The sequence below is a fragment of the Rattus norvegicus genome, chromosome 6 (assembly GCF_036323735.1).
Source record: "Rattus norvegicus strain BN/NHsdMcwi chromosome 6, GRCr8, whole genome shotgun sequence".
NCBI lineage: Eukaryota > Metazoa > Chordata > Mammalia > Rodentia > Muridae > Rattus > Rattus norvegicus.
This window is the reverse complement of record NC_086024.1, coordinates 48,768,836-48,794,343: the sequence shown is the minus strand read 5'-3', so window position 1 is coordinate 48,794,343 and position 25,508 is coordinate 48,768,836. Positions and strand designations below refer to the sequence as shown.

At 45.2% G+C, this 25,508-nt stretch overlaps 1 protein-coding gene across 2 annotated transcripts; it reads left to right on the top strand.

The window, feature by feature from the left end:
* Window positions 1–6,098: 6,098 nt before the first annotated feature.
* Window positions 6,099–19,359, top strand: Rsad2 (radical S-adenosyl methionine domain containing 2). 2 transcript variants are annotated; one of them, XM_039112917.2, is made up of 6 exons: window positions 6,099–6,571; window positions 8,054–8,215; window positions 11,401–11,630; window positions 13,408–13,557; window positions 15,066–15,098; window positions 15,635–16,656. In XM_039112917.2, exons 1-6 carry the CDS (start codon window positions 6,223–6,225, stop codon window positions 15,713–15,715), a joined length of 1,005 nt encoding a protein of 334 aa, XP_038968845.1. In that variant the 5' UTR covers window positions 6,099–6,222; the 3' UTR covers window positions 15,716–16,656. The 2 variants fall into 2 exon arrangements, with proteins under 2 accessions (XP_038968845.1, NP_620236.1); NM_138881.2 differs by lacking the exon at window positions 15,635–16,656 and adding an exon at window positions 16,675–19,359 and having other exon boundaries at window positions 6,224–6,571.
* Window positions 19,360–25,508: the final 6,149 nt, after the last annotated feature.

Sequence of the window (25,508 nt, the reverse complement as noted above, 5' to 3'; positions counted from 1 at the left end):
GCAGAAAAGGACTCTCCACAGAGAGACTATGTCATGTAGTTACATATCAGTCTGTTTACTGGACACTGGAGATCTGTGGGGCTCTGACCTGGGGGCGCAGTCAAGGAGTTGCCCACTCTGAGGGGAAGAATGGAGTCACAGGGAGCAGCAGGAAGGGGAAGTGCAATCACAGCTGTTGAGCAGGCAAGTGGGGGAGGGGGCCTAGCCAGCTAGGTGAGGTGGCTAGAAACCAGCAGCAGGAAGTGACCCTGGTGTGCCCAGGCAGCTTCCAGCAGTGAAGGAGAGAACTCTTCCCAAGAGTGTGACAGCTCTCAGACGACAAAAGCTCCCAGAAGATCTTTGGTGAAACAGGTCCCATATCTTTATTTCTTCTGGATAGGGTCATGTTTTGGAGGCCTGAAAACAGATGCTTTCTATTGGCTTGGTCTGAGATGTTAGGGATGCCTCATCTACAATGGGGAGGGGTTTGGAGCTCTGTGACTGATGGCCATGATTCATTCCATGGGATGCTGAGGTCAAATGTCAGGGGCTTGTCGTGAGCAGTGAAGCACCTGTAGGCCTCTGATATGAGGTGCTGGGTGTTCTGAACCTGCTCAACCTGACCACGTTTCCTGACACGATCCAAAGTCCCACAATTACATACTAATAAATTCGGGTGTCACACTATAAGTAAAGAGGCCAGAATATAAGAGTCAACGGAAAGACATTCATGAAGAGTGCTGGTGATAGAATCCAATCCCCAGGTCAAGTGCAACAAAGGGATGGAGTGCCTGTACCAAGGAGAGGGGCGTGTCGTCTAGGTGACTCTAAGTCAGGCCCAGCTGGTACAAACCCTGAGCATCACAGTGCTGTGCTTCCATGGCTGGTGCACTCTCTGAGTGACGATTCAGTGAAGATTTCCTAAAGACTCTGATGTTTGCGAGTCAATAAACATTGACCAGAGGAACTTTATAACCCCTGCTAGAGCACTGTCCTCACCAGAGGTGGTGGAGCACGTTAGGAATGCACAAGGACTCTGGGGTAAAATCCCTGGATTAGTAAAAATGCTGGTGGCCATGGCTGTTGTCCCAACCTGTTTGAATTGTTTTCAGTATGAGACTCCAAAGAAGAGAGAAAACAGGGGCCTCCCTGATGTCACTCATGACCCACACCTACCTTCAGCAGTCTTTAGAAGATCCCCTCTTCCAACTTGACTTTGACAAGCCCTGACTTGGAGTGGACACCAGTCCCTAAAGTATGCTATTTTCCTCCTGGGAACTCACAGGGGCCATGTGTCAGTCTTTGCTAGAATATTCGGGAGGAAAATGGTGAAGAGTGAGTTTGGGGAGAATCCTGAAAAGATCTAGAATCAGCCAACACTACCCAGACTGGTCTTCAAGTCAGTGGGAACATTGTGAACTATCAATTGGCCCAAAGGTCAAATTTACAAGTTTCAGGTGTCTGTGGAGGCCATTGGTCAGTACTTATGACTGTACTGTAGTTTAATGTTTACATAAGTTCTATAGAAAGTCTGGGATATGGAGAGGTCTTGTGCGTGATGTGTGTGTGTGTGTGTGTGTGTGTGTGTGTGTGTGTGTGTGTGTGTGTGTGTGTGATCCCAGTGCTTTTAAAGATGATGGGAGACAAGGCCAGAGCATCCCTAAAAATCTATTGATATACTAACGTGTTGTCCACAGTGAAACAACAGAAGACCCTGTCTAAACAAGGTAGAAGGTAAGGAGCAACCCCCAACTCTGTCCTGTAACATCCACCACCAAATGAACTCTCCAGATTATACAGAAACAGACTCTGCACTTGCCTGATCCCTACTCTCTGCTGGGAAAAGAGTTAGAATTGCTAAGCCTGCCTCAGGAATGCTGAGAACATCAGGAACACTGAATGACTCACCTGTGAGCTCTGGACAGCAGGCTGTCCCTTCCTCACTTGTACTAGTTACACTTCCAGATTGTTGTGCTCAAGTCCCCGACCTGCACCAACTTAAGGGGAAAGGAATCCCTGTTGTCTCAGGGTGTGATGGGAGATGGTAGGGAAGTCACGGAGGCAGAAGCATGAGGAGCTGGTCACATTGTGTCCACAGTCAGGAAGCAGAAAGAGGACTCCCAGGGTCAACTCTTCCTCCTGGTGTTATGTGTTATTCAGTCTGGGCTCACAGCACAGCCTACAGGTGCCACTCACGTTCAGAGGAGGTCTTCCCTCCTCAGTTAAACTCCCTGGGAACATCTGAATGTACAAACACAGAGATGTTTCCACCATGACATTAGATCTAGTCAAGTTGACTATGAGGGTAACTGTCACATTTATATTTTACTCACAATTGTTGCTATCTTTATATGACCATCTCATACAGGGATCTCAATCAACATGCACTGAAGAGAAGGAAGATGAGAATCTGAAAGCTTGCCTGAGTACCTGAATTGATTAATTAGATGAATGAATGAATGAATGAATGAATGAATAATTGTAAGAAATCGACCTGCACAGAGAAGTCTTACCGAGAAGATAAGTAATGCTATTATGATAGTCAGTTATGAAGCAGCGTAGCCAGCGTTTGAACCCCGACTGAGATCTTGCGTGAGGTAAGTGTCCTAAGCTGTACTGTGAACCAGCAAGCAAATTGCAGCAGTGCCAGCCTCTGAAGCCGAGTAGACATTCCTCCCTCTACCATGGAAGCTCTACCCTTAATGATTAACCTGCACCCCAATTCTATTGACATTACGATGCCATGTGTGAGTTACACAGGACTATTCATGTTTCCCAGATATCACACAAGGTCAGGCAGACAAAGAGCTGAGTACGGAGCCGAGATGCAGCTTCCTGCCTAACCCCAGAAAACAGACGCTCCCAACCTAATACTAAATCTAGTCAGCTTGACAAGGAGGCTAGCAATCATTTTTATATTGATTGCCTTCACACTTGAGGGGATTTGTACACGACAGCTTCACACGGTCATCTCAACCAATAAGCCTCAAAGAAGTGGAAGATGGCTTGAGAAAAGTATGCATGGACATAGGAATGAATGACACGCTCAAAAATAAATCTCAAGCAGGTAATTAAATCTACCCCGAAAGCATGGGATTCAAACTCAGCTAGGACTTAGCACAGAAATATTTTCTCTTTCACTAAAGGTTGACACATAGCCATGTGACCTCGCAGAAGGGATTTCCCAAGTCGTGCCAGAGGTTACAAACACCTTTATTCCATCCGGTTTCAAGGGATTGAATCAGATAGCCCTGGCACAGCTGACCTCATTAGACAATAGGATTGTGCTCCAGAGTTTACTTTCAATTTCCTACCACAAAAATAGCAGAGGTTTCAGTTTCCATCCACAACAATGGCTCGGGGTAAGCAATGTTCTGTTGCTTCAGGAAAATGAGGGATTTCCTGGGTCACAAAGAAAGCAGGACTTGTTTGCTGAGGAAAGTGGAAGTTCACAGTGCAGTAACTAGTCCCTGAACAGAGTACCTCATCAGCAGCACCCCGTACCTGAGTACAGGACTTCAGAAGAGTCATCCAGCTCCTGCCTACGGAACCACGCCAAAGAATCAGCCAGTGGATGTTTTTTTCACCTTTCACGGGACATATATAAACAGCATTCCAATAAAAGAGGGATCTAGGGCAGCCTGATTCAGGAGTCTGTTACATGTCCTAAAGAAACGTGAAAACGAGGCCTAAGGGTGTGGCTCAGTTGGCAAAGAATCGCCTTGAAGACCTGATGGCAGCATACACCTAGGGTCCTAGCGACAGGGAAGCCTAGGGTAGGCAGATCCCCCCTGGAGCTTACCTAGCAAAATCCATTAGCTGTCCTAGGATCTGGCTGTCTCCACATGCCCAGGGCTGGGATTACAGCCAGGAAATAACAAACGTGCCATTATTTACGAAGGTTCTGGGAATCAGACTCAGGTTCCCCCATGTGCCAGGCATTAGAGCATGGTCTCTCCCCCCTGTGCTCAGAACAGAGTCACCTCCTTGCTATTTCAGAGCAAAGATTTTCTTGTTCCCCAATCAGGAAAACAGTTTAGTGATCTCCTAGTCTGTAGTAACAGAGTAGAGCTATTAATGTGTCTTAGCAGAAAGTAGTGGGGAAATGTCACAAGACCTCCGCTTGGTATATAGCTGGGATGCCTCCCGGCTCCCACTAACTCAAGTGATCTTGGAAAATACTAGGATGTACAAGAAGTTTAAGCTTAACTGAAAGAGGGGGCAGTTTCCATGACATCATCATCCAGGATGGGTGGGACTTTGCCAAAGAGCATTTCTTTCTAAGCAGCCTGTAAGTCCAGTAAACTCACAGCTCACCAAATTGGACTTGGATGGAATTGTCTGTTGGTCCTTCATCGCTGCCCTGAGATGAAAAAGACACTTGCATTCATCTCCTCACGAAATGATAACACAAATTGAGCCCTTTACCAAGGGAGTTATCTCTCCAGAGCCTGTATTACAATTTCATATCCATCAGTCTGCCCATAGATCCCCATCTTGGCTATTGGTGTGGAGGTGGGGGAATGCTACGATGAATGTGAACTTATAGTCATGTCTCTGGCATGCTGACTCCTTACCTTGAATAAATACCAGTACTGGCCATTTGGACCCCAGGACATGCTTCTTTGGCTGACTGTCCCAACAAGCTTCTCCTGAATCCTGGTCATGAAAGCCATCAAAGGAAGAAGCGCCCATGTGGTTACTCACATTGAACATGCGCAAATCCAAATTTGGAACAGTCAACTTTGTATGTACGCACAGGAGTAAATCTCCACATCTGTAACTGTTGCATGTGCAAACAGTTCAAAATGTGTCTAGGGTTATTTGCAGGTCTGTAAGTGTGGCTGAATCGTACTTGAACATCATTGTCATATTTGGACCACGCCCCTAAGACACATGCTATGCAACATGGGAACATGGCGCTCCCAGGGAAAGACAAGCCCCTTGATCACATGCTATGCAAGTATCCGCAAATCTGACAAGCAAACCAGGAAATAAGAACCCCTCTTCATATCCAGATGTTTGATAAGAGACACTCAACCTACATTCTCTTTATTTAAAGGAGAAAGCAGGTGGCTTAGAGGCAAAGGAGGAAGAATTGGAAATAGCATATCCATCGGATGTGTTAAATGGACAAAATGTTTCATTCGGAGAGGCTTTAAAGATGGCCTAAGGTTCTGATGTGCCTCCAACAGCACTTACCAACCCTCCTGGCTTGTAGTCTTCAGCCATGGCTCTGTCCCTTCCTTCTCTTAGGCAGACAGAAGAGTGGGCACGCACTCTCTACTTCCCCCAGACCCTGGAAGAAATAGAAACAGCTCAAAGAAAGCAACTGGGGGAACATGGCGCTCCCAGGGAAAGATGTCAGCAGGGACATCAAAAGAGAAGAAGTCCAGAGACTGAACAAAGCGAGTTTTGATATGTTGCCCCGAGGGACCTTATTACCGAAATATAGGAGCTTGCCTGGAGGAAAGGTACCAAACACACTGTCAGGATTGTAGTATGCTACCATACTGGCAAAACTTTAAAAGAAAGTTTGAGAAATATTCATACTGTATGCCCCTTTTTAATAATATAAAAAGGGAAAGGGTTAATTACTACGGAATCAACTTTCAAAATGGTTAATTTAGTTTGCCTAGTTTCTCTGTCACTTTTGCCTGGAATATACCAGTCTTGAGTTCCTTTGAGAGAGTTGCCAGGCACTGTCAAGGCCAGCATCCAATTGATTTGCTGCATACAAAGTTATGAAAGCCTAGGGTTCGGGTGGGTTTGTTTTGTTGCTTTGTTTGCTTATTTGGCATGGGGGAGGGGTGGGGGTGGCTGAGGTACTGAGAGCAGAATATTTAAAAATTGTTGACTATGCATAGATCACCATGATAAGGGTCTTTATACATATTTGTTTTGTTTGTTAAAATAACCTGCAAGGATGCAGCTATGTGTCTCTCTGTAAGGAACTTGTTCCAGAAACTGGCGGCTGCTGAAATCTTTGCAGTGTCATCAGGACAGATGTTTACATGGGTTATGGGGGCAGCCAGGAGCCAGAGAAAGGCAGTGGGTTGGCCTGCCTCCTGAAGTTCAGTCTTGGCTCTGGTTCAACTTTCATTTTCAGAAAACAGAAACTGCTCAGCTGAGACTTACTCAAGGGAGGTGTTTTCCTCCTCCTTGTGACACAATGCTCGGGAGGTGTGGCCGGTCTGCAGTTTATAAGCCCTTGCAGGCAGCTGCAGGTGTGTGCCTATCACCATGGGGATGCTAGTGCCTACTGCGCTGGCTGCTCGGCTGCTGAGCCTGTTCCAGCAACAGCTGGGTTCCCTCTGGAGTGGCCTGGCCATGCTGTTCTGCTGGCTGAGAATAGCATTGGGGTGGCCAGATCCTGGAAAGGGACAGCCACGGGTCCGGGGTGAGCCCAAGGAGACTCAGGAGACCCACGAAGATCCAGGCAGTGCTCAGCCCACAACCCCCGTTAGTGTCAACTACCACTTCACGCGTCAGTGCAACTACAAATGTGGCTTCTGCTTCCACACGGCCAAGACATCCTTCGTGCTGCCCCTGGAGGAGGCCAAGCGAGGACTGCTTCTGCTCAAACAGGCTGGTAAGTTCCTGGACCAGACAGAAGCCAGGATGTTCCAGGACAGTTGCACATAGGATGGGCATGGGAAGGGCTCCGTGTAAACTAGACACAGCATCACCAGGCAGGTGTCATGCGGTTTTGCATGAGTGGGCAAGGAGCGTTAGATAGACAAGAAGGGAGGTGGCCTGGCCAGAAGCGTGGAACTCACTCCTGTGAGCAGAGGTGTGTGGTCAGTGACCCTGTTTGCAACAAGTCCTCTCTGTGAACAACCTGGCAGAAGTTTCACCCTGTTCCATCTGTATTCCTTGCTAGAAACTTTTCTCTCTCTCTTAAAAAAAAAATTCTGTGTGTACTTGTAAACAAACAAGTTCTCAGAGCTGTCCAGCAAGTGTATTACACACTGAGCCACCTCCCCAGCCCGTGAGCCTTAAAATATGTTTTTGACGGGCCTGTCGTGGGATTTTTTTTTTCCTCAAGACTTGCTGCCCCACTCCATCAATCAGTCTCAGGTATAAATTCAGCAGTGAAGTGAAGATGTAGCAACTTCTCCTTCGAACTTCCCCTTCCTTCCTCCCTTCCTCCCTTCTACGCTTCTGCTCTTTCCAGAATACCTGTTCACCTAGAGGTGATCTTCTCTCTCTGGTTTCCCTTTAACTGAAGCACAGCAGATGTGTCTAGGAGGCAAGCATGCTAGCCGAACTTCCAGATGACTCATTTCCCTGGAGCAGAGCTGGGAAAGAGAAAAACCATCCGCCAGTGCTCCTGGTGCACAGTAGCCTCCAGCTAGCACACTGACCTCACCGGGACTCCCAACTGGACTTCTGATGCTCACATCAGACTGGTCCGATTCTGTGCTCTGATCATGAAACCATACAGTACATAGTACCACGCAGTAGGATCTGCCTCACTCAGCTCCAGTCTGTACCAGCTCATTACCCTCCGTAAATACAGTAAGCCTGGTTATCTCACTGGACCTGCATCAAAGTCTGGTGTTTTATCACCAGGAGTTTAGTGATGTAGCCACTCGGCCTTTGCTTTCCTAGCTGGAAACATGGTGTCTCGTTAAAATGCAGCTTGTGGATTCACTAGCCAACTAACTTATCTAAGCCTTTGCTTTTTGACAGAACTAGGTTCTGAGCCCTGACATCACACACACACACACACACACACACACACACACACACACACACACACAGAGTTTTTTTTAAAAAAACAAAATAATAATATTCATTTTTATGTGTGTGTGTACACTCATTTGTTGATGTTGCCAGAGGCATAGGATCCCTGGAGGGAACTGTGAGTTGTTCAAGGTGGTTGCTGGGAACTAGACTTTGGTTCAAAAAGTCTTTCCTGTGGAGCAATCTCTCCAGCCCCATAAGCCAATAATAAATATTGCTTGGAAATATAATATAACATAATATATATTATAAACGTAAATATATAAATATTAATAACTAAACAGGTGTTTGGAAAGTGGCTAAATAAAGAGTTTTCCCCTCACAGGTATGGAGAAGATCAACTTTTCAGGAGGAGAACCCTTCCTACAGGACAGGGGTGAATACTTGGGCAAGCTCGTGAGATTCTGCAAGGAGGAGCTAGCCCTGCCCTCTGTGAGCATAGTGAGCAATGGCAGCCTTATCCGAGAGAGATGGTTCAAGGACTATGGTAAGTTTCCTTGGATGACACCTTGGTCACTGCAACTTGTACTGTTGACTCCTATGTTTCCTCCCACTAGGCTACAGGCCAGAACATCTGGGGAACGGGGAGAGAATTAAAAAACAAAATCATCCGATCTTTCTTATTCTAATATCTCCCATGTATAAATAATCTGTTTGTGGGGCTAGCTTATTTTGTTTCCGTTGGGTGCTAAGTCAACAGGTATTGGGAAGCAGGTAAGCACACAGACCTTTGCTATGCCTTCTAATATAGTATGCATGGATGACTAATGTCTAAGTTTGGCCATTACTGAAGAAAATCAGCACACTCTATAGCCATATAAATGTCTGTGTGAGAGACAGGACAGGGTAGTGAATGCCTTTGATCTGAGAACTCAGGAGGCAAATGCATCTCTGAGTTCAATGCCAGCCTGATCTATATATCTATATCTAGTAAGGCCGCTCCTTTTTAAAAATCCCTGTTAGGACTAAGTTGGTTGTAAGTCTCATCACATCAGAAGCTCACATCACATGATCTGGCTGAATTCAGGGGCTCTTTAAGATTTTCTGAGAACCCCAGGGTTCGTCCAATGCCGTCCATGTTCACAGTTTCTTGGGAGCAATACATGAAATGACGCAGATCTTGAACCCAAATGTGCAGCTATGACTATTTCGGTTCAGGAGACAGTTATAACCTCCCCTCAGGGTCTCTTTCTCTGCCCTTGCTTTGTGACCCTTTGGAGCTCTGATGTCATTCAAATGGAAGTCTGTCACTTTTGGTTGGAGACACTGACCAGATAAGCTCACAGGATGCATCTGCAGGGGTGCCTGCAGACAAGGGTGGTGCTTGTGGGTGAAGTTTGTGCAGGCAAGGAGGATATTTAGAAGCAGGGACAGTGACCCAGGGAGGAAGCTGGGGTAGTATATTAAACCAGACATCTGTGATGGAGACCACCGGGAGGTGCAAAGTGAGAGAGAAGGAGATGACAGAAGCAACATGAAGAGATAGAGCAGTGGATTGTGCTTTAGAGGGTGTACTTGGACAGTACTCTTGCTCTAGGATTGGCTCAAAAATATCTGTCCCCGTGGCAAGGAGTGTGGACAGGAGGATGACTTCAGTACAGTGTCAGAGACTGGCTGCCCAAAACTGTTGATGTGACCCAGCATTCTTGCCTCGAGAAAGAGGAACACACAGACGACAAAAGCCAAATACAATCCTCTCTTCGTAGTAGCCGGGTAGCTGCCAATGACAAATGTTATTTGATGTTTATAATAGATGGAAATATGAATGTGGCATAGCCTCAAATTATCTAGGAGGCATAAAACCATAGTCTCTGTTAAATATGCCAAGTAAAAACGTCTGCAAATAACTTGGATCTATGCGCACGAGGAAAAGCTGGTCAGAGCCTCACATCTCCAAGTTAAGAGTTTGCCAAGATTCTTTCAGTGAGAGCAAACACAGAGCAATAGACAGCAGGGCACAGGTGTGGATGACCCTGTCCAGAGAGGACATCTGCTCCTGAGCCAATCTCTAACTGACCTGACACAGGTACTGCTTTCTTCCTAGCAGCGAACCTCAGGTGACGTTTGGGCTGTCTTCACACAGGAGACTCCCTTGGGTGTTGGGTCAGAGAGTGGCACACAATGGTGGTCACTGGGACACATTATTGTTAGGTATATAGCCAATGGGACCCCAACAATATAGCCAAACACATCCCACTTAGGTTTGCACAATCCTGACAAATGGCCCCATGGCTGGAGCTTACACACATCACTCCCATTGGTTACACAAGCTGGAGCAACAGCCGTTGTATATGCAGGAAAACATGGTGCCCTACGAGAGCTCCAGGGCTTCTAGGAAAACACAGGGACTGAGCAAACAAATGGGCTCTGTCAAACCATTCCTCCCAAGAGTTGTAACCAGGAGGAGGGGACATCACAGAAATACAGCCAAAGGTAGAGAGGTGTCAGGATGCAAAAATGGACTCACAGATGCTCAGTGTTCTTGTATATCAGCAAGACAGGGCACTTCTGGAAGGAACCAGTTTTCACATGTTAGGTTTTGAACTTCTGCTTTTCCTTGCTTTTGTTAGAAGCTAATGTCTAGTTGCCTCATCCTGTTTGATATCCCTCTAGGAATTTACTCGAGGTCAAGTTTTAGAACACATTGAGTTGTTTTAAATAGCAGCTTTATTTTGGCTCCTTTTTGTGCTTGTTAAATATAGGCAATAGGAATTAAGCCTTAAACAGGAGCTAAAATTAGTCTTTTCATGACTATAGAGAATACTGAATGCAGAGAATAGAGTCTAAAAGGACTCTTAGCTTCTATAATGTGAAAAAAAATTAAGATAAAATAGAGAAGTTTGGAGATGCTCAGTGACCCAGAGCACTCAAGCATGGTCATCTGCAAGGATCATCTCAGCTCTGAGGATGCCTGTTCTTCTCAGACAGGGGACAGCAGGGAGCAGGTCAGGGAGAGAGGTCACAGGAAGCAGGAAAACCTGAAGCTGCAGAAACCAGTAAAGAGAGGTGAAAACCAAGATGATTTTCAATAGTTTCTGAGCTCTTCAAATGACTCCTTATCAGAACTCTTAATGAGTGACCTAGCAGGGTGGGGCCTGGCTGAAGGGTGGCTCCTACACCCAGCTTGCCTTTATCTACGTATTCTTGGCCTCTAGATTAGTTGCGCCTGACATAGCACAGAGTCTCTGTAAATATTTACATAGTAAATAAAATGTAGCGAGTAAAATGCAGTAAAAAGGAAGCTTATGAGTCTGGTAAAAATACTAGATATTATCTATGAAGCAATTTTGACTGTGTGCAAGACAAATCTATAATTGTTCATTAAGTGATAGAAATAGGCTCCATAATTTAAATGATCTCTATGATGAAATAAGTGGAAAACCTGATTAAAATATGCCATTGATTCTTCATGTATATACATTATGCAGAGTTTAAAATTGATCACATTAAGGAGCTCTGTGCTTTCATTATACATGTATGTATTTTAATGATAATGTACACACCACACGTAATTCACATCTCTGACTTTCATGTGTATGAGACAGGGAATCATAAAATTCCTTCAGACACCGCTGGGACGAACAATGGGCCTTACTATAAAGAGATGTAAATGAAGTCGAGGACTCAGGGGGAATTTTTTAAAAATTATTCTTACTATCATTTTTCCTGCAGGAGACTATTTGGACATTCTTGCTATCTCCTGTGACAGCTTTGATGAGCAGGTTAATGTTCTCATTGGTCGTGGCCAAGGGAAAAAGAACCATGTGGAAAACCTTCAAAAGCTGCGGAAGTGGTGCAGGGATTACAAGGTGGCTTTCAAGATCAATTCCGTCATTAATCGCTTCAACGTGGACGAAGATATGAATGAGCACATCAAGGCGCTGAGCCCTGTCCGCTGGAAGGTGAGTCCAGCGGAGCACGCTCGACTTTACGCCACAAACACGCTCGAGAAGCTTGGCCCAGTGACACTGAAAACAAGAATACTGGGGATTCTGGAATTTTCTAGCCAGGACCTTGGCTCTTCTCTCTGTTTGGCCTACACTTTACTATTCCTCGTCTCATATTCTGTGGGCAAAACCTTGAAATAATTTCCTTCAGGACTTGTCTGAGAGTAAAGGTCAAGGCCATGTTGAGTGATTGGAGATGTTCTGAATAATAATAATAATAATAATAATAATAATAATAATAATAGAGCATTTATTCCCACTCCTGACTTGTGTATGGATGGAGGCTAGGTGTTCCTCTTAAATTTCGATGCTCTTGAGTTTGCATTGAATTACTTGGGACAGGGGAGTATGTAAAGCAAAGTCAGCCTTTATTTCAAAATACATTCCTTACAACTGGCCCAGATGTCAGGCACTGGTAGTCCCAGGCTCATAAAGATACAAGCCAGCCTATCATAGGTAGAACCCATAACCCTCAGGGGAAAGTCACTGTAAATTCAAATTTTCTACACTTGACTGCTCAGAGCCCCTCAAGAAAGGCTGCTAGGAAGGGTAGCTTCTTGAACTTCTCCCTGCCCTTATATCTAATAAGGGCAAGCCAGGAGGGTTGTCATGTGCACATATTTTTAACAAGCCACATGGTAACTCCTGTGTAGTTCCTTGAATCTGTGCCTGGAGACAGAGTAGACATGCCTAAGGGTAAGATTTGAGAACTGAGTTTTGGCAAGGACTATAGCATGGAGGACATATGTTCCATGACACTTGTATGTGGAGAACGTGGGGACGTAGGAGAATACCAAACTGAATTGCAAAACACCATGGAAGAAGTTGTCTGACTATATTTTGAAAGCAAGGAAGAATTTCCGCATGTGGGATGACCCAGGCAAGAGGGTCCCAGCCAGTCCAGTGTCATGCTCACCCACGGAAAGCTGTCATTTCAAGGTCACCTTTGATCTTCTTTATATATAGTGAGCCCCGCAGTGGGGATAAAGAGATATCATTTTTCTTTGATTGGACTATAATATGTTTGGAAGTAGGTTCAGGGGAAGTAAAACATGCTATATGCTTTAGAGATTTTTTAAAGTATAGATGTATTAAAATCGAATGTCAGTAACACCTTTGGGCACAGAGTAAATAGAAAGAATAATGAGTGGTAGAAGTAGGGAGAGGCAGAGACTTCTGACAGAGGACCCCAGAGACCTAAGGCTTGCCTCATTCAGTCATCTGTCATGTTGTTCGCCTTCTCTCTCCCTCACCTCAGGGTCACTGACTCCTACTGCTTCTCACTTTTCTACTATCTCTCACTCTTCTCCCTTCACCCTCTTATTCATAAAGTTCCTCTACACATTTTTCCTCCTTGCCTTGGATCGCTCTTCTCTCATGGCCTTTGCCTGCAATCTTCTGCCTCCCACACAGGTTTCCAGGTCGGCCATTTCAAGATACTGGCTGCCAGTGGTAAGGGTCAGTTCCTGCTTCTTAGGCATCTCTGATGTCGGTGGGCTTTTTACTGATATAGGCAGTTCCCCAAGGGAAAGCCTCTTTACTTCATTAGCTCCACCACTTGTGGCTCAGAGCCTTATATTGTAAGTCTTCACAGACATAGCAGTGACTAACAGTTGTATTCTGAGCTCACTAGGCGTGAGTTGGGTAGGATCAGCACTTGGGGAGGGTCTTCTCTTCGCTGAAGACTTGTAGTGAGCGATGGTGTGAGGCTCTTGGCTTTTCTCTCTCCCAGGTTTTCCAATGCCTCCTGATTGAGGGTGAGAACTCAGGAGAAGATGCCCTGAGGGAAGCAGAAAGATTTCTTATAAGCAATGAAGAATTTGAAGCATTCTTACAGCGTCACAAAGATGTGTCCTGCTTGGTGCCTGAATCTAACCAGAAGGTTAGATGCAGCAAAAGCTGCCTTCTTCACTACCGCATATGATTCTACATATTGATCTACTACAAAGATTCTAAGTGGGGAAAGTGGTGGCTTTCTCTCCTGAGAGCTTTGTGATTTGCCATGTTGTTATTCTAGACATTCTGGAAGGAAGAAGGGGAGAGGAATACAATCCTAGAATCAAAGAGATGGAGGTCCATCATGGACACCTTTCATTGGGGGGTGGGGTTCTTCAATGGTAGTAATTTCTTTTCTATCCAAAAATGGGTTTACCTAGACCACCTCAGAGATGATGTGATAAAAACGGATACTCACATGTATAACTCAATATAAAATTAACACACGCACTCAAACTCTACATGTGTCAGGGAAGCATGTGAATAGTGCTCAAACATTTAGGAAAGGTGGACTGTTTCAGTGTCGCTTTCAGTGTCATTACAAATGGCCCTCATACCTCCTTTCTAGTGATGATTTTAAAAGTTGGATAAAATATAGAAGAAATGTTTTGCTAGCTCTCAGGGTCTATATAGAAAGTAGCCAAGGAGCAGGGTTGCACTACATTCTTTCATTATTGTATTTGTGGTTTGTGTTTGTTGGTTTGGGTGGTAGTGACTTCCACAGTGTGGTGCAGAGCAGTTGGGACACAGACTGTGTCCCCTGCATATCCAGAAATATTAACTGGTCTTGAAATGTGTCTTAGGAGACTGCCTGGTGGAAGTTCTGGATTCAATCCCCCAGCGTAGCTAAAAACTGTCACTGCACATCTGTAACCCAGCATCCAGGAAGTGGTGTCAGGAGGACTAAAAACTCAAGGATATCCTTGGCTAGGTAGTGAGTTCGAGGTCAGCCTAGGCTACCTGATGTCCTGTCAAAAAGGAGGGGAAATAGAGGGGGAGGAGGGAAGGAAGGGAAGAGAAAGGAGGGGGAACAAGGAAGGAAGGAAGGAAGGAAGGAAGGAAGGAAGGAAGGAAGGAAGGAAGGAAGGAAACAGGAGGAAGAAAGAAATATTATTTGCTGCCTAGCCTTTATTAGGAGAAAAATGTTTGCCAAAACTTCCCTACAGACAGCACCGAGGTGCCCAATACACCCAAGTCTCAAGTCTCAAGTAAGGTCTCAGCAATGTTGGGAGCTTCAGAAACACAGTCCTTTGCAGAGAGCATGGCTTGAACATTGAAATCCTGGGAGAGTCTTGAATGGTGGCCTCTGTGGTAGGACTGAGAGATGACAACAGCTCTCCTGGAAATAGCTCGAGGATAAAAGAAACCAGCACTCAAAACAGGCCTCAGTGTCAAAGTCTTTTGGTCTGAGGCAGAAAATCCAGAATGACTGACCGTGCAGACTCTCCATTGCTGGGACCACTCCACAGCCCTGCAAATAGATGTAGAATGTGAGAAGGAGAGAAAAAATTCAGGGCACAGACAGACACCATAGGAGGGGCAGCCAGTGAGACATACAAAATAAACCATGTGTGTTAGATGAAAACTAAAGTTTGATTATTTTTTCCACTGCAGATGAAAGACTCCTACCTTATCCTGGATGAATATGTGAGTATTCCCCATGAGCTGTAAAATTACTTTAAAGTTAGCAGAGCAGCAATGCCAGAACTGTGCTAAACCGAGCTCCTTCAGAACACATCTGGTATGCCCAGAGCTCCCCTGGTGGTTATCCTCAGCATGGTACTGCCTTGGCTTCACATGTCACCCTTCCTCTCTGCACTTCCCAGGCACTATCCTGGGCTGGGCTGGCACTAGCCACCATGAGATGACATCCCAGGTAGCCATGCCTCTGCAGATGTCATAGGACGTCCCACTCAGGAGAGACCACCATGGTGTGGTCTCTGTGGGTTTGAGGGTTCTGTTGTGACAGCAACACTGTCACCTCCGCTCCACACTGTCTTGGATAGCTCAGGGGCTGCCAACACCTGCAGTGCAGATGAACCTTGACAATGGGAGGAAGTCTTATTGTCCCCTTCAGACCCCACCAACGTTATCTCCACGACCACTGCTTCCAAAGGAAAACCCGCCCTTCTTTAAAAAGGAATGAAATCATTGCTTTCCTTTTCTTTGTTGTTGTTATTTAGAACTTCTGGATTTATAACTTCTGCTGGTATCCCCCAGAGGACAGACAATTCCATTCCTGGCTCTGTGCACTCATGTGTTGACCTTGGCTTTTTGAGAAATATCTGTTACAACTTTTGTGTTTTGTTATTTTCAAATTAAGCAATGATAAAATACAGCAGTTGTACTTATTGTCAACATGAATTTTATTCAGTTAAGGTGGAAAGTTACCAGTGAACTACTCGGGTTATGGATCTAAAGAAGAGGGGAAATGAAAGTTATTTTAGAGTATAAACTCTCCTGATGGGCTGAAAATTTTTGAATAGCGCTGTTCAGTAAACCATGTGAGCCACAGAGTCAGAACAGACATGAATGAATCAAAATTTAATATTGTTTTTCCGATCGGATAACACTGCAATTCAGTGTGTGTCACCTGATTCCCTACAGAACGTAGAGAAACACAAGTACAAAAGACCTCACTTGTGCCTACAATGTTGAGAAGGAAAGAGTCAGAGGACGTCTAATGGATAGGATGTGCTGGGGGAACTTCTGTTCTTGGCCCTGCCCTTGCCCACCTCAGTAGCCTCTGTCTTGTCCCCTGTTCCTATCAGGAGAAGCGTGTGTGAGGATTCACATCACACACATAGCTGCCATTTTTTTCTGAGGTCAATTGAGCTGAGTTTCTCACAACACAGGGCAGCAGCCGCTCTGCTCTGCTCTGCGCTCTCAATGACATCAGTGCACATGTGGAACAAATCTAGGCGCCCACATTTAGAGAAAGTCTGTTCTTAATGTCCTCTCCACTCCAAGAAAGAATCAAGTCCTCTGGTCATAAGACACTGTTCACGATACTCCAGCCCTACCTATGTTCAAACCAAACTCTGCATGGCTGTGTGTTGTGCGAGCTGGGGATCGAGTCTGAGGAATTTAGAGTCTATCTTAGATCTCAATACACAGAGTCCATGTTCGGGATGTCAGAAATACTTTTCATAGGATACTCTTAGCTGGGTTTCACAGGACACACCATATGAAAACATACCTATTTCTACCTTGCTTTTCCCAGATGCGCTTTCTGAACTGTACCGGTGGCCGGAAGGACCCTTCCAGGTCCATCCTGGATGTTGGCGTGGAGGAAGCGATCAAATTCAGTGGGTTTGATGAGAAGATGTTTCTGAAGCGCGGGGGGAAGTATGTATGGAGTAAGGCTGACCTGAAGCTAGACTGGTGAGGTGAGATTGGACGGAGACTCTAACCAGCTACGAGGAGTCCACGAGCAGCCGCTCGCCACCACGCACATCTGGCTGTCTACGGACTGTTGCTACTGAGAATGCACTCTATGTTCTTTCTTTCAGTTTGACTGAACTAAGAAAGGAGTAAAACCATTCTGTGAACCCTTATACAGCCGATAAGGGTCCTCCACAGGGAAGGAGTTCAGTTCACAGAGGAACAAGGTCCAGCGATCTCAAAGAACTCACATTTTATTTGTATTCGAATTTTTGTATGGATCGTTACTGTGAATCCCATGTTTCCTTTTCCCTTTCTGTTCCCCCATGAGAAACTGGGTTATTTTCTGCTAACTATGCCAGTTTTGTCAACAGGAAGGATCACAAAACACACCCTGCGATTACTGCTGACTGTTCTAATGCTTTTCTGCTTTGGAATCTCGGACTTTTTGCTCAGAAATATAGAATCAAGAAGTGTGTTATAGAGCCGTACGTGAGAACCTTACTCTTTTGCAAGGAGCATATGGAAGGAGGTACTTCCGAGGACGTGTGTTCATGGCCTCAGCCTCTGCTGCTGCTGCTGCTTCAAGGATGGCTGTTCTATATCGTACCAATTCCTTCAAGGTTCTGGACAAAGCCAAGGTACACTTTACCTTTCATGGCATGGCCGTGAAGATGGCACTGACAGCCGCAACCACCCCAGCACTGAGGCTGCCTGAGTCTGTCAGGCTAAAAGGTTGTCCCACTTTTCTGAAAAGCTACAAGGGCTCTTCTGCACATCCAGCAGAATCATGACAGGATGGGCATGGAGGACTCTTCAGGAGTATGAAATGTGGCTGCTGCTCCTTACCATATTTCTCATGAAACTCTGAAATAAGACCTAGTAGTCTAGGTCACCATGAGAAAATAATTTCTTCTCTACATCAAATAAGCAAAAGAGAGAACATGAACTAGCCCAAATCTTCTTCCTGTGGAAACATTGCCTGAGTTTATTCAACCTAGACAGCCTCACTGCTTGGAAAATAATTCCCTGGAAATTAAATAAATACCATGGAAAATTTTGTTTTGTCCAAGAAATTGAACTCCTCTGCAATCCCACTGTGGCCACTAGAGGGCACCAGGAAGTCAGACTTCATTAAGTGTCTCAGAGACTTTTCTTCAGTCTGTTTTTAGGATTTGGTGAATTTTAATTCTGTTCCTTATCTGTTTTGTCTTTGTTTTTTGTTTTGGTGCCTATTACTAAAATTAATGCTAAACATTTTCCAAGGAACTGGAATTTTGGCCATTTACAAAAGGTCTTCATTCTTTAGTGAGGTCACTATAATTCAACTAAGACATACTCTGTCTCATTAAAAATAGGTCAGGTTTTCTGTGTTTTCTGTCTTGTTTGTGTGTGTGTGTGTTTACCTATTTTTGCTTGAATATAGATATAACTATGTATCCCAGGCTAGCCTGGAACTCATGATACCTCTGCCTTAACCTCCCCCTCTTAAGTGCCAGGGATTACCCAACTCCTGTACAGAGATTTTTAAGAGAAGTTTGAGTCACATTCCCCCCTGCAGATTGTGATTTTTTTTTAAGTTAAGTCCTGTGTACTTAGTTCACCTGGGAAACCATGACATCCCCGAGGACATGGGCAGACACCCACTTGGTCACACGACAGAGGGAAGCTGCATGTCTCTTTCCCTAATTAAAGTAGAGCATGAAGAAAGTATGATTGGAAAGTGAGCCATCATTCTACATGTACCCCCAACCCCTTGTGCATGCACCGGAGGTGGGAGATCTCTGTGCTTAAAATATTGAAAAGTCCCCTTTCCTTAAAGGGAAAAATTACGATATTTTACTATCATAGTAAAAATCAAACTTGGATTAGATCATACATTGGTTTGCTTTTTCAGTGTTAAATCTGGGTGTTCATTTTGTAAAGCATACGCTCCCTGCTGGGGAAACGAGGAGTGATCTAGTTGACATTTGTTAAGTGTGACCAGCAGATACCTTGTGTCCCATGATTGATTTATGCAGAGCAGTAATACTGGGAAGGGGGATTTACTTAAGAACATCGAAGGGTAGGACATCCCACACTGATTTCAAAGTTTTGGCGTCTTTATTATAATGTGTTCAACGGTAAAAAAAAAAGTCATGGGTTGTTTTCTTTGAAGCTGAAAGTCTCATGGTGTTATTTACCTAAATTATCTGAAAAATTTAAAAGGGGCCCAGGTTTCATTCTGCGTTGGAGTTTGGGGGTCTAATTGTTGCATAAATAAGCAGGCAACCAATCATCAGAGGTTGACTCCTCCCATCAATAATTCAGCTCGTGTTTTACCCTTTTGATGGACTGATGTTGTTTCATAAGCTATTAGTCGTCCAAGAACAATCATGCAGGCCTCATGTGAATGTGTTCAGATGAGGTTTGATGTTCGGGATACATGTGCATGTATCTCCCTGTAGAATGACACTGTATTTTGAGGCATTGCTCTAATGTATGGAAACGTGATCTGTGTATTAAAATGTTCTATGCATGACCTAAGACTCTGTGTTAGTCTCTCTTTGGTGTGTAACAGTCACTGTGCACTTTTACATGGTGAGTTGAATAGAAGTGAGTTCACTCTATAACTCAACCAAGTGATGGATGCTGTCAGTTCCAGACATCCCAGTCTGCAGCAGGGCTGCATGGAGCTGAACCACTGGAGAAAGTGTTCCAACCTAACACAAAAGCCAGTGTTTGAGAGCCCAGCAACCAAAACCCTGTCAGGCTCAGAAGGGCAGCGGTGCAGCTGGCCAGAGAAGGTCGCCCCAAAGCTCTTGCTGTGGCCACCAGTATGAAGGGTGCTACTACTCGGTAATACTTGGCCGTACTTGGTCAGCAGTTCAGAACCCAGAACAAAATCTGTTCTTGTAGGTCCTGTCCCTGTGAGATGGCCGGGTGCTGACTCCAACAATAGACTCACTCAGCAGAAGTATGAGACAGCCACCATCCAATTTACCATAGTAGTTCACACAGAAGGGCCGGTCTCCAGCACCAGATCTGAACTGAATACTTTAAAAGGCTCAGTGGCGGTCAGGCAACTCTGCTGATTGACAGTGGCAGCCATCTAACTGCTGGATGACATCTTCTCCCAGGCACTTTCTCTATCTCAACCTCTGCTGAAACCATCGCTGAGAGATGCATGTATTTGGCGAGTCAGCAAGAAGAGACTCCTTCAGACTTCTACAGTACACTCAGAGGTGTGTCTCCTAGGTAACTCTTAAGTGAGGCCCCACTGACACCAAAGCAAAGCATCGAGACGCAGTGCTCGGATCACTAGGGCACTCTCTGTGTGATGACTCAGGAGAAGATCTCAAGACCATGAAGATTGCAGCTCAGTTAGCAGACCCACATTCCACAGCCCCTGCTGTGACACTATTCCCAGGAGAGTGAATGAAACACGTTAGGAATGCACAGGTCCTCAGGGTGTAGCTAAGAAAAAAATCCTGGTGGCCTTTGGCTTGTTTTCATAATATGTTTGAATTGTTGTCAACCTGAGATTTCCAAAGAGAAAGGGAGCAAAAGCAGCCATTATGACGTCAGCAATGGCCTTTCACCTCCAGCAGAAGATCTCTTCCATCTTGGCTTTTGCAAACCAGGACTAGGGGGTGGGTCCCAGTCCCTAAAGCCTGCTATATTCTTCCTGGGAAGACTCAGGAGCAGTGCAACAGTCTTTGCTAAAATATACAGGAGGACAATGGCAAAAGGGGCATTTGGAGAAAGTCCTAAAAATATCTACCATCAGTAATTCTCATCAGGCTTGGCCTTCAAGTTTTAGCTGTCTATAGAAGTCCTTAGCTGGTACGATGCTTGCCCTTTGACTTAAGATAGATGCTTAATGTAAATTACTAAATCCAAAAGAAAGACTAGACTTTGAAGACTGGGCTGTGGGCAAAACCACTTGCCACTGAAGCCTGGAGACCCCAGTTCAAATCTTCAAAACTTATATAAAAGAGCACAGGGTAGTGAGTCTTAGGAAACTCAATACGCCTACAAGATGAGAGGACAGGACAATCTCCAGAAGTTCAAGGACAGCTATCCTATCAGAGTGTGGACAGTGGGGAGACAGGAGACCTTGTCCTCTGACCTCCATACCCCAGACGTGGGATATATAACACACATTCACAAACAGGGACACACACACACACACACACACACACACACACACACAATGATATGGAGAAGTGTCTAAGACATGTGGGAATAAAAAAATCAACACGCAAAACATTTCTATAATAATTCTGCATATGTGAGGAGAACTGAAGACACAGTTCTAGAAGATTCCAGACAAAAATGGAATGGCAACAGTGATCATTTTAATACAAAAAGGAATTTGCCCTTCACTTCGCTCCTCTTGAGAACTTTTGGTCTCTGTACAAACATAGATTTTCAGAGACTAAAGATCTTTGGCACAGTAAACGTTACCCACTACTTACTTTTCTTCTCTATGACAAAGAGTTGCATGTGCCATGTATAACATACCACAAACTATGATTTAAAACCCCACAGGAAGGTTCTATCAGCTTCCCTTGTATTCCCTATCTTATGATAAAGCAGGCCTTTCCTCCTCTTCTCCGTAATGCCCACTCTGACCAAGACACACACACACACACACACACACACACACACACACAAATGCACACATATGATCTGACATACAAACATACACATTCACAGGCACACACATGTACTCACATACCACATACCATAATATAACACACCATACACACACATACACACAGACACAGATACAAACACACACACACACACAAATGCACACATATGATCTAACATACAAACATACACATTCACAGGCACACACATGTACTCACATACCCACATACCATAATATAACACACACACACACACACACACACACACACATTTTGTTTCATTTTTTGGTCTATGACTCTACTCTTTGCTGGGTGGGGAAAGGAGGATTGCCCAGCCTGCCTCGGGAATGCTGGGAACCAGGAACACTGAATGACTCACCTGTGAGCTCTGGACAGCAGGCTGTCCCTTCCTCACTTGTACTAGTTACACTTCCAGATTGTTGTGCTCAAGTCCCCGACCTGCACCAACTTAAGGGGAAAAGAATCCCTGTTGTCTCAGGGTGTGATGGGAGATGGTAGGGAAGTCACGGAGGCAGAAGCATGAGGAGCTGGTCACATTGTGTCCACAGTCAGGAAGCAGAAAGAGGACTCCCAGGGTCAACTCTTCCTCCTGGTGTTATGGTGTTATTCAGTCTGGGCTCACAGCACAGCCTACAGGCGCCACTCACGTTCAGAGGAGGTCTTCCCTCCTCAGTTAAACTCCCTGGGAACATCTGAATGTACAAACACAGAGATGTTTCCACCATGACATTAGATCTAGTCAAGTTGACTATGAGGGTAACTGTCACATTTATATTTTACTCACAATTGTTGCTATCTTTATATGACCATCTCATACAGGGATCTCAATCAACATGCACTGAAGAGAAGGAAGATGAGAATCTGAAAGCTTGCCTGAGTACCTGAATTGATTAACTAGATGAATGAATGAATGAATGAATGAATGAATGATGAATGATTGTAAGAAATCGACCTGCACAGAGAAGTCTTACCGAGAAGATAAGTAATGCTATTATGATAGTCAGTTATGAAGCAGCGTAGCCAGCGTTTGAACCCTGACTGAGATCTTGCGTGAGGTAAGTGTCCTAAGCTGTACTGTGAACCAGCAAGCAAATTGCAGCAGTGCCAGCCTCTGAAGCCGAGTAGACATTCCTCCCTCTACCATGGAAGCTCTACCCTTAATGATTAACCTGCACCCCAATTCTATTGACATTACGATGCCATGTGTGAGCTAGGCACAGCTATCTGTGTTTCCAAGACGTATCACAAGGTCAGGCAGATGAAGGGCTGGGAATTTGGTAGAACCCATACCTAAAATGGAAGGGTAATCAGGAACGAAAAAGCCAGCAATAAACTGTGACCAAGAATTCACCCCAAGTTGTATCATAAGCACTGAGCCAGGACTTGTCCATTCAAACATTTTCTTTGTACCAACTTTGAGTTCCTGTGTCTAAAACTGATGTCACATGTCTGTGAGCTGGCACAAGGTGTTGTCCAACTGAGCTGGAGATGTCCCTGTCGTTGCTTCTGAAGATTTCAAGCACAGGTGTGGTATAATGCTGTGTTCATAAGACACAGCACAGTGGCTTCCAGTTTCCCAGTGCACAAAAAAGCAGAGGTTTCTGTTTCCATCCACAAGAATGGCTCAAGGTAGGCAGTGTTCTGTTGCTTCAGGAAAACGAGCATTTTCCCTCTTCAGAAATATAACAGGACATAGTGAGGGAAGTGGAAGTTCACAGTATGGTAACCAGCCCCTGTGCACAGTACCTCTGCATCACCCAGACCCTGAGCACAGTACCTCAGCAGCACAACCCAGCCCCTGTGCACAGTACCCCAGCAGCATTACCCAGCCCCTGTGCACAGTACCCCAGCAGCATTACCCAACCCCTGAGCACAGTACCTCTGCATCACCTAACTCCTGAGCACAGTACCCCAGCAGCATTACCCAGCCCCTGAGCACAGTACCTCAGTAGCACAACTCAGCCTCTGAGCACAGTACCCCAGCAGCACTGGCCAGCCCCTGAGTACAGTACTTCTGCATCACCCAGCTCCTGAGCACAGTACCTCTGCATCACCCAGCTCCTGAGCACAATACCTCTGCATCACCCAGACCCTGAGCACAGTACCTCTGCATCACCCAGACCCTGAGCACAGTACCTCAGCAGCACAACCCAGCCCCTGTGCACAGTACCCCAGCAGCATTACCCAGCCCCTGTGCACAGTACCCCAGCAGCATTACCCAGATCCTGAGCACAGTACCTCTGCATCACCCAGCTCCTGAGCATAGTACCTCTGTATCACCCAGCCCTTGAGCACAGTACCTCAGCACTTCCACCCAACCCCTGAACATGATGTCTCCAACTAATACCATTTGGCCCAAACAGTTTTCACTTTTGTCAGGACAGACTGTTCTGGTAAGAGAGGGACCATGTAACAGTGATATTCAGTATTCCACAATGCTTTCTAAGAAAATGTACAACTAGGGCGAAGGGAGTTTGTTCAGTTTCTAAAGTGTCTGCCATGAATTCATGCAGCGAAGGAACCTGGAGGCAGGAACTGAGGCAGAGGCTGAAATATGGCTTTTTTTTTTCACAGCTTGCTTAGCCTGCTTTCTTAAACAGTGGAGGACCTCCTGCCCAGGGGTGGTACCACATAAAATAGCTTGGACTCTTCCACATCTATCATAATCAAGGGCCCTGCTGTTTCCTCTCAGCACCAGCCTTGGTACTTCCCTGTCCCAAATGTTCTTTGTCAACCAATCTAACTCAGCACCTCTCAAAGGAATTCACTCAGGTTCTCAGAGCAAAACAGAATGGACAAAACATCAAATGACCAGACCCAAAGCCCAGATCCTGATAGAATCCACATTCCCCTCTGAAATCTCATTAGCCAGGCCACACTGTCTATGTTCCTCTCAACATTCTTATCTTTAAGCTCTGCCCCTAGTATTTAGTGCATTTCTAGCCCAAAGTTCCAAACCCTTTCACATTCCGTCCCCAGCAGCATTACCCAGTCCCTGAGCACAGTACCTCAGCATCACCCAGCTCCTGAGCACAGTACCTCAGCACCTCCTAAAGTCAGGTTTATTCAAGCAATGGCCTTACCTCCTGGTACTTAACAATTTCTATCTTAGTTTTGTCTGGTGTTGTTGTACATACCCCAGACAAAATGACTTCAATGAGGTAAGGCATTTTTGGCTCGAATTCCCAGGTCAAAGTCCATTATTGCGATGAATCAGTCAGCAGCTTAAAGTAGCAAGTTCACGGCAGAGAACAGAGTAGTGAATGAACACACGCATGTTAGCATTCTCATTAAATAGCGCTCCCTCATTCTGGGAGAGTCTCCCCACCCCAATGAACTCAATTAAGAGTCCCTTTGCCAACATAATCTATACAGCTCCTCATTGAGCTGTTTGGGTAAATATTAAAAATATCCACAAACCCTCCTTATCCAGCATCGTCAAGCCATATGGCACTAGCGGGGTGTATTCATCTCAGCAGCAGCCGGTTCTAGGGCGTCACGCCACGCTACCTCTAGCTAGTCTCTGGTCTCAGCAGTGGCCACCCTCTTGGCTCTCTGCAGCCCAACATTCCCAGCATCTGCTCCCTAATGGTTATAGTATCAACTCCCTGTCACCCATTAACATCAAGACTCAATAAGCTTGTAATTTAGCAATCAGATTTAGACCTTTCATTCTCATTCCTCAAAATGTCCACACAATAAACTCACAAACAATTGATATAAACCACCTACCTAGAAAAGATAAATTGCCCTATAAACATCCATCCCTTAAGAAATATTCATAATTACCTGCGGACTTAAATGGCCACATCTTCCACATCTTCCGGATGTCTCTGGAAGTGGTTTTCTGCATTGAACATCTCAGGCGTGTCGTGGTGCTCTTGACTTCTGAGTCATTTGAGGCATGGTGAGGCCTGTTCCCAATACTCAAGTGTGTCTGCTTTCAATAGAAAAAGAAAATAAAGCACAGAACAAGAACAAGATATTCCAGCTTATTGTTTATTGACAGATTTTT